Raw genomic sequence first — 18485 nt, forward strand, 5'->3', positions numbered from 1 at the left:
TTTTATTAAATAAATAATAATAGATAAGTTATGTGATAAGTGAACTGGGGTTGTGTATAATAAAAGACTTACAAAGTGACCATACATACAGACCATACATCAGAAATATAAATTGGCCTATTCATAGTTAAAGGAGTATTCAGGGATTTTTTTTAATTTTTTTTTATTTGATTATGCTAAAGGGGCTGTAAAGTTAGTGTAGTTCATAATATAGTGTATGTACCTGTGTTTGACGGTTTTCTCACAATTCTTGTGATTTTTACCCCAATATTTCTTTTTAACAGGATACAAAATGACTGTTGTCTCAGATTTTTCCCAGGTTGCAATGTAGCTGAGACATGACATCACTAGTCAGCTGATGAAGCATGTCTGCTTCAATGGGTGGAGCAATCGCTTGGTGGTAGAGAGATCAATCTGCAACTAATTGTATTTTAGAAACAGCTGTAGGCACCCTAATGTTTGAAAAACACAGGTCTTTTGAATGGAAGCAGCTCATTTATGTTTCAATGGGTGGGGTGGCTGATGTGTGGGAGGGAAGAAAATGGAATTATGGGATTTGTAGGCAAAGAAGGAAACTCAAACAGGAAATACAAGTTCACAAAAAGCTAGCCACAGTGTTATGGTAATCTCACTACAAAGCCATTTAGCCCCAAGACAAGTGCAGATCCTTCCTAAGCATGTCTATTACTGTCTGGCAGGAATGTACTAAAATCACCTTATGGTGGCTAACCCCTTTAAGTGTCAGGGTGCCAAGAGTTAGGGGTAATGAGTTTATGGTACTTGGTAGCGAACACTAAGAAAAACTGCTATATGGGGCCCATGATCAGATACAGTCATGGCCGTAAATGTTCGCACCCCTGAAATTTTTCTGGGAAATTAAGTATTTCTCACAGAAAAAGATTGCAGTAACACATGTTTTGCTATACACATGTTTGTTCCATTTGTGTGTATTGGAACTAAACCAAAAAAGGGAGGAAAAAAAGCAAATTGGATATAATATCACACAAAACTCAAAAAATGGTCTGGACAAAATTATTGGCACCCGTAACTTAATATTTGAAAAAAAATAACTGATATCAGTCGCTTCCTATAACCATCAATAAGATTCTTATACCTCTCGGAATGTTGGACCACTCTTCCTTTGTAAACTGCTCCAGGTCTCTCTTATTGGAAGGGTGCCCTTTCCCAACAGCAATTTTAAGATCTCTCCACAGGTGTTCAATGGGATTTAGATCTGGACTCATTGCTGCCACTTCAGAACTCTACAGCGCTTTGTTGCCATACATTTCTTGGTGCTTTTTGATGTATGTTTGGGGTCATTGTCCTGCTGGAAGACCTAAGATCTCGGACACAAACCCAGCTTTCTGACACTGGGCTGTACAGTGCGACTTAAAATCCATTAGTAATCCTCAGATTTCATGATGCCTTGATCACATTCAAGGCACCCAGTGCCAAAGGCAGCAACACAACCCCAAAACATCATTGAACCTCCACCATATTTCACTGTAGGTACCGTGTTCTTTTATTTGTAGGCCTCATTCTGTTTTCGGTAAACAGTAGAATGATGTGCTTTACCATAAAGCTCTATCTTGGTCTAATCTGTCCACATGACATTTTCCCAGAAGGATTTTGGCTTACTCAAGTTCATTTCGGCAAAAGGTAGTCTTGCTTTTTTATGTCTCTGTGTCAGCAGTGGGGTCCTCCTTGGTCTCCTGCCATAGCATTTAATTTAATTTAAGAGTCGACGGATAGTTTGTGCTTACACTGATGCTCCCTGAGCCTGCAGGACAGCTAAAATATCTTTGGAACTTGTTTGGGGCTGCTTATCCACCATCCGGACTATCCTGCGTTGACACCTTTCATCCATGTTTTGCTTACATCCACGCCCAGGGAGATTATAGCTACAGTGCCGTGGGATGCAAACGTCTTGATAATGTTGCGTACTGTGGATAAAGGCAAATCTAGATCTCTGGAGAAGAACTTGTAACCTTGAGATTGATGATATTTTTCCGCAATTTTGGTTCTCAAGTCCTCAGACAGTTATCTTCTCTCTCTCTCAAATGAAAAAAATGGTGCGATCAAGTCTGCTTTAGAATGACAACATAAAGCCGAATTATGTGAAACAGTAATAAGACAAATATAACTACTGTAATGCTAGCCATGTGTTCAGTTCTCTGTGTATTCTGGATGAACACATGAATTCCTAGTAAGTAATGTTGCCTTAGTATTCAGTCAGAAGAAGTGCAATGTTTATAAAGGAAATAGGAAATTAGGTTCTGAAGGATTTGAACCTGTAACCTCAATCTGTTTCTACAGAGAGACTGACCCTTTCCCTCTGACTACATAATATTCTCTGCTACACCACAACCTGCTGAAAACAGCAGGACTCTTCCAGATCAAATATTACCTTTATCTCTGGCTCTGATCCAGTCTGTTTTAATGCCATCAAACAATGGTCTGAAACCTGCCCTGTCCACATGTTAAACAAAATTACACTTTGATAAGCATTTCAGACAGCATTCCCTTTCTGGAGACTTTGATGCTGCGCTGACTTTTGGCCCCTTAAAAACATGGTAAAACTACTAGAGAGCCTGATCTTCGGCATCTATGAAATGCTACTTCTTTCAAATAATGGTACGATGTGAATGTGCCTACTAGACTTTACATTATGGACCATTAGCACTAAAATAAGATACAAAAAAAAAAAAAGGATGCTCTTGGGTGAATTTTTTAAAATATTTTATCCAATTGACTTAAATTTATCTTGGTTCATCAGATGCAATGAGACAACCACTATTAATGGCAATTATATTACCTATAGCCAAGTAGCCTTCCACAGAAGCTGAATAGCACTAATAACTGAATTGGTATGTAAAGTCCAATTGGAGAGTCAGCACTAGACAACCTTCCGTCTATGCAGGTGAACTACCAGCATGCTAATGCTGGAGTAGTAACTGCAGCAGTGTGTATATGGTCACAGCAAAACGCTAGTGGTCCGGAATTTTCAAAGGCTTTACGTTTATTTGCACAACATAAAAAACTAGTGCAATGCTTGCACCTGTTTGTTTTGTGGAGGCAAATAAACTTTTAAAACTTTTAAAACTCTGGACTTGTGGTCTTTTTAACAGTTATGTAGTTAGAGTTACTCTTGTTACATCTACTTTACTACAGTAAGATTGATATCAGTTATGTGGTTTGGGTATTTTTTTGTACTCCTGACAAAATACAAGCACTACAACATTTTAACACATAAAATGGAATCTATTGAATTACACAAAGTGATGGAAATCATTTAAGCATTCCAAACGTACAAGAAAGGATAGCATAAGGCCAACACTGCCATACAGTTCAAGCATGCAATTCCTAATATGATGAGACACTTTGGGTGGTCAACTCAGAGGAGATAAGGTCATCACATTTTCAGGCTAGGCTGAAACTGGAAAACATGTCACAAAACTGTGATGGGAGAAAATGACAGCAAACATAGGACAAGAATTCTTATGCATAATTCATTTTCAATATGTGGGTTTTGTAAGGGTTACAGTTCATTTATAACAAGCGTTAAAATAAAAGATGCATGTGATATTGTCAGAATTCATAAGACCCTATAAGAACTAATCATTTTGATCAATTCATATTCCAAAGTTATAAAAAAAGAACAGAAGCTTTGCCCACTTTGTCTGACTGTGGGGGGTCTGGTCACTGGGACACCTGCGATCTTCAGGCCGGCACCCGAGTGACCACAGCAGGCATGCCCCCTCCCATAGACCTGAATGGAGGGGGTGTGACATGACATACAGATGACAGCCGCCCAAAGCCAGCGTTCTGAACATAAATGATCAGAATGCCGTAGGCCAGCCCAGAGATCACGGGGGGTCCCAGTAGGGCTGGGCGGTATACCGGTTCATACCAAAAATCGAAATTTTTGTTCTGCAGGATATGAATTTTAACCCATACCGCAATACCGGTTTGGCCCCTCCCCCTCGGGAATGAATAAATCAGCCCAGCGCTGCGCTGTCCCCACATCGGGGAACTAATCCTATTTGATCTGCGAGCGCTGTTCTGCCCCCCCTCCCAATTAATTATTAAGCCAAAACAGCGCTGTCCCCATCAGTGTACTACTCACATGTCACCCGCATGCGCTGCCCTCCTCGTTCTGTTTGTTGCGGCCGCTGGCGCGTTAAGGTTTATTTTGTTTACCTTTTGCAGCCCGGGCATAGGGATACCGCACAGTATAGAGTGTCAGCACCGGCGGCCGCAACAAACAGGACGAGGAGGGCAGCGATTGCGGGTAATATGTGAGTATTTACCCCGATGGGGATGTGGGCTGATCATTAATATGGGGGGGGGGCTAGGACATACCGTTATATACCGTGGAACCGCCAAAAGTTTAAAAAATACCGTGATACACACAGTTGGTCATACCGCCCAGCCCTGGGTACCAGTGGCCGGAACCAACCCCTACCCTCCCCCTCAATCAGACATCATATCATAGGGGATAAGATGTCTAGGGGCAGAGTACCCCTTTAAAAAAACGTTATTCAAAAATGCTCCATTTGTAATGGGACCATTATATGAATCTTCTCACCACCTCCTTTTACACTTGTTTAGCTTCGACACAGAATTAACTTGTAACTAAGCATAATGAACTTTTATGGATCTGACCACTGATGTCTGCAAGTGCCTCTAATCCATATCCATTGCAATCTTGGCTTCCTCAATAATTTCTCCTACTTAAACTAGCACGTTCCTTCTCAGACACAAATTTATGTGTTTGTACCACTAGCTCCTTTTATCAAGAGAAACATACTATACATTTGTAGTGAAGTTAACTACGCTTTTATAACCACAAGTGCAACTAAAGCACTTTAGATAGGTAAATTATAATCTTAAACGGTAAGTATTTGTCTGCATAAACTTCAATAAAGCCACTGTTTTCCAAAGAATCTGTATTTTAGTTTAGTTCATGAATACATCCAAAGACTTTTTGGCTGCATGTCTACAGAAGAAAGTGATTTTCAGCAATATAGGCAGCAGTTCTAGGAAAGAATAACAATAATTCTTTATTTCTATAGTGCGCACAGATTCCGCAGCTCAGTACACGCAAATTGGTTCTGTGTCCCCATTGGGGCTTACAATCTAAATTCACCTATGAGTATGTTTTGGAGTGTAGGAGGAAAAAGGAAACCCATGCAAACAAGGGGAGAACACACAAACTTGCTGCAGATGTCCTTGGTGGGATTTGAAGCAAGGACTTTGGTGCTGCAAGGCAACAGTGCTAACCATCGAGTCACTGTATTGGACTACAGCAAAACAGTGTAACTTTTTGTAACAAATACTCAGGCTGAGCTCAAACTTTAGGGAAAGCCACATGGATTTGTTTTATCAGCAATAAATCTACAAACACAAGCGAGCATTGGCAAACTGTGCTTCTATGTTAGTAGAAAATTTTACATATTCTTAAAAACATCTATACATTTGTTTTACATACTGTATATGTAATGTTCATGAGTTATGCATCCCTCCTGTCATACTTATTGCACACTTATAGGTTACAATGGCTGCAACAGCTCTATACAAACTGTTCCACTCCTTAGTAGACATTTTAGTCTATATTCCATGCAGAATATTTATATTGAGATTCCCCATAGTACACCTGCCCTACCGTACTAGGCATCAGCCAATGAATATCCATATTACAAATAAGGCATAATAAAAAATATCAAGTGAAATGTATATTAGCAAACCTGATTAATATCTAAAATGCTTTGAACTTTATTTATATAAAAAATATGCAACCTATACACATGCATACACATATTTAAGTTCCTATTATTATAGGGTTCCATTGGTTTTTCATGCAGATCACAGTTCAACACAGTCGTGGCACCTGGATGTAAGAGTCCATAAGCCTTGGCTCTTTATATTGTTCAGAAGTGCTGCAAGGTTACTTACAGTCATGGCAATAAATGTTGGCACCCCTGAGGTTTTTCTAGAAAATGAAGTATTTCTCACATAAAAGGATTGCAGTAACACATGTTTTGCTATACACATGTTTATTCCCTTTGAGTGTATTGGAACTAAACCAAAAAAGGGAGGGGAAAAAAAGCAAATTGGACATAATGTCACACCAAACTCCAAAAATGGGCTGGACAAAATTATTGGCACCCTTTCAAAATTGTGGATAAATAAGATTGTTTCAAGCATGTGATGCTCCTTTAAACTCACCTGGGGCAAGTAACAGGTGTGGGCAATATAAAAATCACACCTGAAAGCAGATAAAAAGGAAAGAAGTTCACTTAGTCTTTGCATTGTGTGTCAATGTGTGCCCCACTAAGCATGGACAACAGAAAGAGGAGAAGAGAACTGTCTGAGGACTTGAGAACCAAAATTGTGGAAAAATATCAACAATCTCAAGGTTACAATTCATCTCCAGGGATCTAGATTTGCCTTTGTCCACAGTGCGCAACCCATAGCACTGTAGCTAATCTCTCTGGGCGTGGAAATTGATGAAAGGTGTCAACGCAGGCTAGTCCAGATGGTGGATAAGCAGCCCCAAACAAGTTCCAAAGATATTCAAGCCATCCTGCAGGCTCAGGGAACATCACTGTCTGCGCGAACTATCAGTCGACATTTAAATGAAATGCTATGGCAGGAGACCAAGGAGGATCCCACTGCTGACACAGACATAAAAAAGTAAGGCTACATTTTTCCCAAAATAGTAAGCCAAATCCTTCTGGGCAAACAACTTGTGGACAGATTAGACTAAGATAGAGCTTTTTGGTAAAGCACCTCACTCTACTGTTTACCGAAAATGGAATGGGGCCTACAAAGAAAAGAACACAGTACCTACAGAGAAATATGGTGGAGGTTCAATGATGTTTTGGGGTGCCTTGAATGTGTGCAAGGCATCATGAAATCTGTGGATTACCAACGGATTTTGCACTGTACAGCCCAGTGTCAGAAAGCTGGGTTTGCGTTCGAGATATTGGGTCTTCCAGCAGGACAATGCAGAAATGCATGGCAACAAAGCGCTGGAGAGTTCTGAAGTGGCCTGAAGATAGTCAATCAATGGGGTATACCTTAAAAAAAAACTTTATGGAACCAGGGTTTAAGGAAACCCTGCAATGAAGGAAATCTGTAGTAGCACAGAGTGTAAGTAGTGAACTCTATTGATGCACATCACCAATCACTGAGATGAGAACCCAAAGTAGCTTCAGGCATTAGGTTTATGCTTTTTATATGGGGACAGCACAAGATAGTGACAGAGACTCTGGTACCAGAAAGGTATTATGCAGATCTCACAAAATCAGCATTTATCTGCTGTATACCAAGCCAAGTTCTGTCCATCCACCACCGATTCCCAACTTTCTGCCAGTATAGGTAGCGGCTGTTCATAAATCTCCAAGACTGGGATGTGCACGCACATTATGGGCAGGGCTTGTACACACAGCTTTATGTGCCATAGATAAATGCTGATGTTATGACATCTGCTGCATAATAAGATATAAGTAAATTACGTAATACAGAGAACTGTAATCAAGGTCTTTGGCAATAGTTTATGCTGCTCCACATAGGCCAGCAAAATCCTTCTGATAGATTCCCTTTATTAGAAAAAAAGAAAAAGGCATTATCTAGAACAGATAACCTGTTTATGAATATTAATAGCAAACATAATTGTTTCTCTATAATAATCTTCTTCATTATTTTAGAAGGATGTCTTATGAAAATGTTTAATATTTAGATGGATCTGACCTACTGAAACAAGGGAATTAATGTGCATTACCAAGTGCTGGCTTTTTCATGTACCTTTTAGAGGAAATCTGCGCTGAGATCTGAACCGTTTCAAAAGAGCACATCACCAAAATGAAAGGGATGAGAATCTGTAATACACAAGGTTGAAAGTTAGAAGAGAAATCTTCTCAGGGCTTTAATTCAAGGGCTGACTCGATCGACTCTAACTAGTCATTGAATGGCGGGGCAAAGTCTCCTTGTTCTGCATGAATAATTTAGCACATTAGAAATATTTCAAATTAATGCTGCCCTTCTTCTACACATTCATAGTTACACAGACACCAAATGAATACAGGAAGATAAGCTCTTTTCTACGCATTGATTAATGCATGAGAAGACACAATTTGTGGCTTAGAGAAAGTATGCATTAGATTCAGAAAGAATGAGGCGCACGAATCCTTCAATCAAGACTCATAGTAATCCGCCAGAAAATTTACACTGTACAATCTACACTGTCTTCTTAGCAGTTTTAAAGGAAAAATATTAAAGTTTTGAAAGAAGAAGTTTCCTAAAATGACTTAAAATACCTTAAAATGTAACTTCACTTTGGACATTTTACATTTACATAGAAAATTAGCCTCCATACAATTATAAATGTCTGTAAATACACTGGATTAGCATTGATCAGGATTCATGCCTTGTATTTTACTTCATAACTATACTCACAATTTTCCATCATTAATTTCTAAATTAATCTGTTTCAAATATGACAAAGTATTTATAGGGTACCTGTCATCAGTTTTATGCTACCTAAAACTGGTGCAGGAACTGCGATTCTGGCACACTATAAATTATTCTGTATGCTGGTGTAATGAAAAAATCAGCGCTCCTGTAGTGGAATGTGACCCAGGCAGTGATTGGTTGAAGCACACGTGCACCCTGCGCTACAGGGACACAGTTTTCTTCTTTACAGCAAGAAACAGTTACCGGCTTCGCCGCACCCTCTCTCACGGGGACATAGTTTCTGCGCACATCTCCCAGCTTGTCTCCCACCCGCCCATGATACGCATCTACCATCTGCCTGCTAGTTGTTGCAAGACTACAACCCTCAGCATGTCCTTACTGTAAGGGCATGCTTGTACTGTAGTTGTAGTATTGCAACAGGTAGAAAACAAATGGTAGATGTGCGAGCCGAGGAAAGAAAGGCTGTGGAGCACTCCTCTGGCTGTGCTTCACAGTCAGTTCAAGCGGCTGGGAGAGGTGCAGAGAAACGGTGTCCCCTTTCCTGTGAGAGAGGGAAGCGGGGATGGAGTAAAGGGAGCGGAGATGCTGATAACTGTGTCCCACTGTAAAGAAGAAAACTGTGTCCCTGTAGTCGAGGGTGTATGGACGGTGTGCGCGTGCCTCAGCCAATCACTGCCCGGGTCACATTTGGTTATAGGTACACTGTTTTCTTTATTACACATATGTCTAAATGATGATAAAAAACTATAAAAAAAAATACATGTCTCCCCCATAATAATATACAACAAATAAAATTACAATCAGAAAATGGAAACAGATTAGTAAAAAAGAATGTTTAGTATCTGGTTCTAATCAGTAAAAGAAAAATCTAGGTGATACATTCCCTTCATCTTATAGGAAGTTTACACCAAGCACTACAATAATTTAATATATGAAAAAATTTTGAAACTCATTTAAGCTCGTTAGGAATGTTACTTTTAACAAGCGTGACTATTGTTTCCAATTACACCGAGCAGAATTGTGAAGATCGCTCTTGGTTTTAATATAGAGTATAAAAGATTAATGGTTCATAATACAATTGGTGCACTTACAAAGTTGCTGAACTTCATCTATAGATCTGTATGTGAACAGTAAAATTGTGCTCAAAGGCTAGCATACCATTTACATAACCCATGTTTTCCTATACTCCTGTCATAAAAAGTAAGCTGAAGCGGTGATCATTGCCGGGCGGTGATCGGACCGGGATGACTGCTGATGTCTATCAGCAGGCATCCTGTGACAATACCTAGGGGGGTCCTGAGACCCCCCCCAATTCTAACCGTCAAATCACGGCTTTTCCGGACTGATCGTAGTGCTGGGCGGTATTACCAAAAATGAGTATCGGGGTATTTTTGTATGTTATGGCGGTTCCACAGTATTTAGCGGAACCCCCTCCCCCAAATCATATGTGACCTGCGAGCGCTCCTTCTCTACCCCCCAAATCATATGTGACCCACGAGCGCTCCTTCTCCCCAATGAATTATCAGCTGCTGCGCTGTACTATACTCTGTATTCCTGTGCCCGGTGTGGAAAAATTAAAAAACAAACTTTAACTCACCTTCTTCCTATGTTCCCCGTTGCTCCGGTACCTACCTCACGGTCCTCCACTGCGATCCTTTTGCTACTTTCTGGGGATGGGAATGTCACAGAGCCGTCAGCTTATCACCGGCTGCAGCGATGTCCCATGTAAGAAGCCGTGAGGCCGTTACCGGAGCAACAGGGGAACGTAGGTGAAGGTGAGTTAAAGTTTGTTTTTTAATATTTGCAGCCCGGGCACAGTAATACAGAGTACAGTACCGTGCAGCGGCTGATAATTCATTGGGGGAGGCGGAGAAGGAGCGCTCACGGGTCACATATGATTGGGGGGGGGGGTAGAGAAGGAGCGCTCACGGGTCACATATGATTGGGGGGGGGGTAGAGAAGGAGCGCTCACGGGTCACATATGATTAGGGGGTAGAGAAGGAGCGCTCGCGGGACACATATGATTAGTTCCCCGATGTGGGGACAGCTCGCTGCGGCTGATAATTCATTCATTCATTCGAGGGGGGGAGGGGTCTAACCGGTATTGCGGTATGGGAAAAATTTATATCGTGCTCGAAACATTTTTTGGTATTTGATATGAACCGGTATACCGCCCAGCACTAGCTGATCGGGTCTCTACTAAAGGATAGGAGCGAGGTGACTGGAAGAGCGGGGGGTGCTGGAAAGTTGCGCGGGTGTCTTACCTGGCAGGCAGTTCAAGAGCAGCGGCGGCAGGCGGAGGAGACTGCGGGCGACAGTGTAGATCCTCTTTGGTGAGTGATCTCACTGTGGCCTGCTAGAAGTTACAAAACTACAACTCCCAGCATGCCCAGACAGCTTTTCACTGTCTGGGCATGCTGGAAGTTGTAGTTTTGGAACATCTGGAGGGCCACAGATTAGAGACCACTGTGCAGTCGTCTCCAAACTATGGTTTCCAGATGTTGCAAAACTACAACTCTCAAAATGCCCTGACAGTCCAGGAATGCTAGGAGTTGTAGTTCTGTAACATCTGGCCCTTCAGATGTTGCAGAGCTACAACTCCCAGCATGCCTGGACATTCTTGGCATGCTGGGAGTTGTAGTTTTGCAACATCTGGAGGGGCACAGTTTGGAGACCACTATACAATGGTTTCCAAACTGTAGACATCCAGATGATGCAAAACCACAATTCCCAGCATGCCCAGACAGTCAAGCATGCTGGGTGTGTAGTGCTGCAACATCTGGCCCTTCAGATGTTGCCAAACTACAACTCCCAGCATGCCAGGACAGTCTGGGCATGCTTGGAGTTGTAGTTTTGCAACATCTGGAGGGCTACAGTTCGGATACCACTACTAAGCGGTCTCCAAACTGTTCTTCCCCAGTTGTTGCATAACTACAACTCCTAGCATGCCTTTGGGCTGTCAGTGCATGCTGGGAGTTGTAGTTTTGCAACAGCTGTAGGCACACTGGTTGGGAAACACTTTTTTGGATTTTTGGAATTAGTAAAACTGGTCGCGCATAAAACAAGCCCTCATATGGAACTGTAGATGGAAAATTGAAAGTTATGAATTTTAAAAGGCAAGGTAGAAATTTTTTTTAACACAATGAAAATTTTAGGTGTCCTTAAGGGGTTAAACAAACGAATTGAATAACTAATTGATAAAAATGTTATTCAGAGTTTCTTGTGGGACTTGACAGTATTAACAGGATGCAGTTAATGGGATAAGCTTAATAATCCACACACTAGTTATAATAAAATATGATCAAAAGCGTAAAATCGGTGATCAACCTACCTTCCACATCATCAAAGCGCCCATGACAAAGGGGTTAAACACAGTAAGAAAGCAGTATACAGATGCTGGGTCAAAACTGAGAAAGAATAAGAAGGCAGAATAGTAAGATCCATGGAACTATTAATTATTAAAGTGCTATTAATAAAAACTGTAATTAGCTACTGCAGTATGTTTGCAGTATGTTACACATGCCCTAAAACTTCAAGACTATGAGAATGGGAACCCAAGATGGCCGTCCACATGATGATTTCTCTTACATCATGTGGATGTCCAAGTACGTGTCTCGCTTGTCTGAAAGCACCAAGATGCACTATGGGAAGAAGGAAAAGTAGCTCGGAGCAGTGTTCACCATGAGAAACCATTGGTCCCAGCATTTATTTGGATGCTATTTTGACAAATTCACCAAGCTAAGCATTGTTCCAGACCAAGTAGACCCCTTTATGCTAACAGTGATTGGTAATGGCAGAGATCGCTTTCAACAGAGTAACAGGCCAAGGCCATACAGCCTCTAAATTCCCCCACAGAAAAGGATTGCAGTAACACATGTTTTGCTATACACATGTTTATCCCCTTTGTGTGTATTGGAATTAATCCAAAAAAGGAGGGGGAAAAAAGCTAATTGGACATAATGTCACATCAAACTCCAAAAATGGGCTGGACAAAATTATTGGCACTCTTTAAAAATTGTGGAAAAATAAGATTGTTTCAAGCATTTGATGCTCCTTTAAACTCACCTGGGGCAAGTAATAGGTGTGTGCAATATAAAAATCACACCTGAAAGCAGATACAAAGGAGAGAAGTTCACTTAGTCTTTGCATTGTGTGTCTGTGTGTGCCACACTAAGCATGGAAAACAGAAAAAAGGAGAAGAGAACTGTCTGAAGGTTACAAGTCCATCTCCAGAGAACTAGATATGCCTTTGTCCACAGTGCACAACATTACCAAGAAGTTTACAACCCATGGCACTGTAGCTAATCTCCTTGGGCATGGATGGAAGAGAAAAATTGATGAAAGGTGTCAACGCAGGATAGTCCAGATGGTGGATAAGCAGCCCCAAACAAGTTTCAAATATATTCAAGTTCAACACTAGTCAGTCCTGCAGCAGCACTAAGCTTGTCCATGAGTCATGGACAAGAGATGACTCATAGACAAGACACACTAATCACCTCCCACTGCTTCAAGGCAGAGACAAATCCCCTTCTCCTGAGAGGATTTCTAACACTGTGAGCTAATGAAAAGATGTATTTTTATAACAAATATAGGTGATAGAGGCATAAAAATTTGATGTACATGGTCAGGATTATGTATTGAGTAACATATTTTTTTGTGTATTTTCCAGTGCTGTATAGGTATCTCAAGAAGAGCTTGTATTCATTAACTAAAGCGTAGTTCTAAAAGAACATCAATATTCTTATAAAGGAACAGTAACTTGTCACTTTGTAACAAACAGACAGCACAGGAAAATCCTGAGTGCAAAGTATTTGTGACAGTCCAGTAATTAAAGTGTATAATAGTAAGATATAAGGTTACACTAATCCTGCTGTTCTGGTAAAGGATCAATAGGCACCTCTCCTTTACCCCACACTGTTTAGATCTGACACTACATTAGAATAGTAATGGGTTTTGAAGAGAGCATTTTATTTCTGTTCGCATTTTAGTTTATCTTTTAGATTACCTGTTAATTGATGCTATATTTCCAGTGCCGAAAAAAGCTGTGACTATAAAGAACACCTAACAGAACATTAAGGAAAATGTGTTTTAAGCAGAGATAGCTGATGCAGGCAAAAAGTTGGATGCGTGATGACTAAGACGGCTTTATCGTATTATCCCTCTGACACTATGACAAGTGCCCACACAGATGGAATTATTTAAGGGTCGTCTCCTCCCTCACCTCCGCAGCAGTCTAGTGAAATATAGAACATAAGTTATAAAATATGGAACATGGTTCTGAACAAAATCATCATTAACAGAAGGAAACTAATTTACAAATCAAAGAGAATGTGCGCATGCTGTGCCTTTAATAGGGAAATGCAATAAGTGTAAATTCACCTCAAAGAAAATAATCTCACACAGAAAGATCACTGAACAGATGAGGCAATGCAATGTGTACTCAAAAAGATAGAGCTATTGCATGAAACACAATCTTCATTGGAAATAATGTAAGTTAAAGGGACCTATCACCACCTTTGCCCATATGATACTACTGGCAGGACTTGAGAAGAAAAACGGTTTGTATTAATTATGCTAATTAGGTATTCGGTGCACTGTGGGAGTTACTTTGTTGCGAGAGCACCACTGTGCCCACCCAGACTCCTCCTGTCCCTTCATGTAGCCACGTCTGATCGAAAAGCCTGAGCCCCCTCTGACATGGAGCCAATGCCAATGCATGATCTCACTGATGTGCAGTAACAGCATTCTTGCACCAGCCTCAGCTCCATGTTATTGCAGGGAGGCAGCTCAGGCTTGTTCATCAGGAAAAGTTACATAAAGACAGAGAAGGGGTCTGGGTGGGCACAGTGGTGCTCAGACCACAATAGTAACTCCCCCAGTGCACAAAAGACCAATTTAGCATAATTAATAAAATATGTTTTTCTACACAATGGCATAGCACATCTGCAAAACAAAGGTAAACACTCTATTTACCAGCACCAGTAGTTTTATATGGGCAAAGGTGGCAATAGGTTCCCTTTAAAGGATATGGACAGCTTTGCAGATATGTTCTTATAAGCATTATACTGTATGGCCCAGATTTATCAATATGCCTGAAATCAAAACGGTTTTGCTTATAACAACCAATCACAGCTCAGCTTTCATTTTACTAGAGGTTATTTAGATATGAAAGCTGAACTGTGATTGTTTATTAAAGGGGAACTCGGGTGGAATTTTTTTTTTTTTTTTAAATCAACTGGTGCAAGAAAGTTAAACAGATTTGTAAATCACTTCTATTTAAAAATCTTAACATTTCCAGTACTTCGCAGCTGCTGTATACTACAGATATACTACAGAGAAATGTGTGAAATTATTTCCAGTCTGACCCCAGTGCTCTCTGCTGACACCTCTGTCCGTGTTAGGAACTGTCCAGAGCAAGATAGGTTTTCTATGGGGATATGCTTCTAATTTGGACAGTTCCAAACACGAACAGAGGTGTCAGCAGAGAGCACTGTTGTAAGACAGAAAAGAAATTCACAAACTTTGTTTTATTCAGCAGCTAATAAGTACTGGAAGGATTAAGATTTTTTAATAGAAGTCATTTACAAATCTTTTTAACTTTCAGGCACCAGTTGATTTGAAAACATTTGTTTTCCACTTGTTTCCACCGGAGTTCCCCTTTAAGGGCAAACCAAACTATTCTAATTTCAGGCAGATTGATTTTATTACTGGTGCACCCAAAAAAATAGGGATCGACCGATTATCGGTATGGCCGATATTATCGGCCGATAATCACGATTTTGGGCATTATCGGCAATTACCTTGCCGATAAGCCGATAATGTCCCACCCCCGCACCGCCACCGCCCCCCGACCCGCCGCACCGTGACCGCCCTCCCCCGACCCACCGCACCGCGTCGCACCCCCCACCGCACCGCCCCCATTGCCTCCCCCATCTACGGTTTTATAATTACCTGTTCCTGGAGCCCATGCTACTTCTTGCTCCTGCTGCGTCCTGCGTTACGCTGTGCGCAATGACGAGTGACGTGCGCAACGTGACATCACCGTCAGTGCGCACAGTGACAGTTCAGGAGGATGCCACCGGAGCCAGATGTGGAGTGGAACCCGGGAACCGGTAATTATAAAACTGGGGATGGGGGAGGCAAGGGGGCCGGTGCGGTGGGTCGGTCGCGGTGCGGCGGGTCGGTCGCGGGTGTGGCGGCGGTCGCGGTGCGTCGGGGGGAGCGGTGGTGGTGATAGGTCTCAGGACCCCCGGACAGGCAGGGGGAGAGAAGCGGGTGGCGGCGGCGGCCTATGGCACTGCAAAAGCCACTGCAGTGCATTGATTTAAAGCGCCCGCTTTAAATCAATGATCTGCAGCGGTGTCGCGGGGGGATAAATAGCCGATAACTTATACCAGAATATCGGTATAAGTTAGCGGCCATCGGCCCTAACCTCCACCGATTATTGGTATCGGCCCTAAAAAACCGATATCGGTCGATCCCTACAAAAAAAATAAAAAAAAATGAGAATGAATGGAAATAAGGCCAACCATGTGCAATGCAGCTCCATTTACTTAGTAGGCAAGGGACCTCAGTTCTTGTAATCCGCAGAGGTTCCTGGGGTCAGAATACCATCATTCACCCAGTTGCCACCTATCCTGTGACTAGGTGACAACAATTAGTCTTGGGATAAACGCTTCTAATAAAACAGAATTTGGTTTGGTCCATTTGTCTTCTATTTCCTCACAATTAAAATGTATTTTAAAAGATTGCGCTCATATGTTCTAAACACTTAATAAAATGAATGCACACTATAGATATGATTGCAAAAATAATACAAAATAGATGGAAATAAGTATTTAAAAAAAACTTACAGCATATTTTAGTAAGATATACTAGCTAAAACATTTTTTTTCTCCAACAATAAATATTTTCCAGTATAGATCTTTTTCCACTAACAACAGACAGAAAGGATACCAAAAAGAAAGCTCTTCGAGTGTCATCCAGATTCAGTTGTCGAAACTGAGTAATATCGCGACTGCAGGAGAAGTCAATACAGTTAAGCTGTGGAGGAAGTAGGGGAAAATTAACCTGATGTGTCATTCTAGTCACTTTTAATAAAGGCATATGAATTCTCCTCTCAGTAAACCATGAAATTGACATGTGTCAGTGATAAGCACCAAGGAATAGGATCTTTAAAGGGGTATTCCAGGGGAAAAAAAACAAAAAAAACTTTTTTATATATATATATATATATATCAACTGGCTCCAGAAAGTTAAACAGATTTGTAAATTACTTCTATTAAAAATCTTAATTCTTCCAATAATTATCAGCTGCTGAGGTTGAGTTTTTTTTTTTCTTCTGTCTGGCAAAAGTGCTCTTTGCTGACATCTCTGCTTGTCTCGGGAACTGCACAGAGTAGAATAGGTTTGCTATGGGGATTTGCTTCTACTATTGACAGTTCCCGAGACAGATGTAATCAGAGATCACTTAGACAGAAAAGAAGAACTCAACTTCAGCAGCTCATAAGTACAGAAAAGATTAAGATGTTTTTAATAGAAGTAATTTACAAATCTGTTTAACTTTCTGGAGCCAGCTGATATTTATAAAAAAGTTTTTTCCTGGATAACCCATTTAATTCAGCAGTTTCAGGAGTGTAGATAATGTTAGACTTCATGATGAACCATGCGGGAGACTCATCACAACAGAAAGATCAAAACCAAAATGTAATGCTGGCTTGTGTCACTTTATCTTGGCAAATGTCAACTAAGAATAAGAGCATAAATTCTAGGTTACCTCAGTATCACCTGCTTAATATATAAAAGCTATAACAAAAGCTTTGATTCAATATAAAACCAATATTGAAACTTATTTTACATACTGTAAGAATAATTAAAATTTTATATACTATAAGAATAACAGAACAGAGAGCATGTTTTTGGGATTCAGTTTCTTGGTGCCCTCTGGGTGTTCCCCAGCCCCTTGGTACACTGTTCTGTCTGCCCGCACCGGCATTGTGCTACACCCTCCTTCATAAATATTTATATTCCCTTTTTTCAGCATGTAGCCGATACATGCCAGACCTTGGGGAAGGGGCACATGCGAGCTCATGCTACGGGTCAAACATGATAATAAAGGTCCCAGCACCTATCGGCTACATGCTGAAGAAAGAGAATAGGAATATATACGAAGGTATAGCACAGGGCCGGCAAACCAGTGCACCGAGATGCAGGGGAACATACTGAGTGCACATAAAAGCTGATTTACATATAAGGATTTCTGTCCCCAACTTGGGAACAGGGCAAAGGATCAGAAAACAGTAACATGCGTTGGAATCAGCATCACCAGCACCACTACTCTGTATAAGAAGGTTAGTATGGGTGACGCTGCTGACAAATTTCCTTTAATGCAACCAAACCAGTAAGGAGGGTTAAGAGACCTCTGCTATCGAAAAGGTATCACCTATAATCCTATTAACTGGGAATGTTTATTACAGGAAAACCCTTATAATTGGTTTCTAATAAAACTGGCCCTTTGTGGACCTCGCAACAGGACTCAACATGACTGCATTTTCAGATATATATCTTAAGATGTACTTCGCCCTAGACATCTTATCCCCTCTCCAAAGGATAGGGGATAAGATGTCTGATCGTGGGGGTCCCGCCGCTGGGGACCCCCTCAATCTCTTGTGCAGTCATCACTGCCAAGAGCTAAGTTTGCTCCGTGCGTGATGACTAACGATACAGTGGCCGAAGTATTGTGACGTCACAGCCCCCTTGTGACGTCACTCTCCGCCCCCCCAATGCAATTCTATGGGAGGGGGCGTGCCATGCCCCTTCCCATAGACTTGCATTGAGGGGGCGGAGCGTGATGTCACGAGGGGGCGGGGCCGTGACAACATGATACTTCGGCCACTGTATCGTGAGTCATCACGTACGGAGCAAACTTAGCTTTGTGCAGTGATGACTTGGGGGGCTGCACGAGAGATTGAGGGGGTCCCCAGTGGCGGGACCCACTCGATCAGACA

At 41.4% G+C, this 18485-nt stretch overlaps 1 protein-coding gene across 2 annotated transcripts in view; it reads right to left on the reverse strand.

Moving 5' to 3' along the window:
- The window catches only part of PIGN (phosphatidylinositol glycan anchor biosynthesis class N), a 282876-nt gene that overhangs the window by 38449 nt on the left and 225942 nt on the right, over positions 1-18485 (reverse strand). For both annotated transcript variants that reach the window (XM_056520984.1, XM_056520985.1), the window contains 4 exons: positions 16435-16521; positions 13484-13539; positions 11810-11885; positions 7810-7883 (listed from right to left, as the gene is read on the reverse strand). In XM_056520984.1, coding sequence (XP_056376959.1) covers positions 7810-7883; positions 11810-11885; positions 13484-13539; positions 16435-16521 — 293 coding nt within the window. The remainder of the gene's footprint in view (positions 1-7809; positions 7884-11809; positions 11886-13483; positions 13540-16434; positions 16522-18485) is intronic.

This window comes from Hyla sarda, chromosome 5 (assembly GCF_029499605.1).
Source record: "Hyla sarda isolate aHylSar1 chromosome 5, aHylSar1.hap1, whole genome shotgun sequence".
Taxonomy (NCBI): Eukaryota; Metazoa; Chordata; class Amphibia; order Anura; family Hylidae; genus Hyla; species Hyla sarda.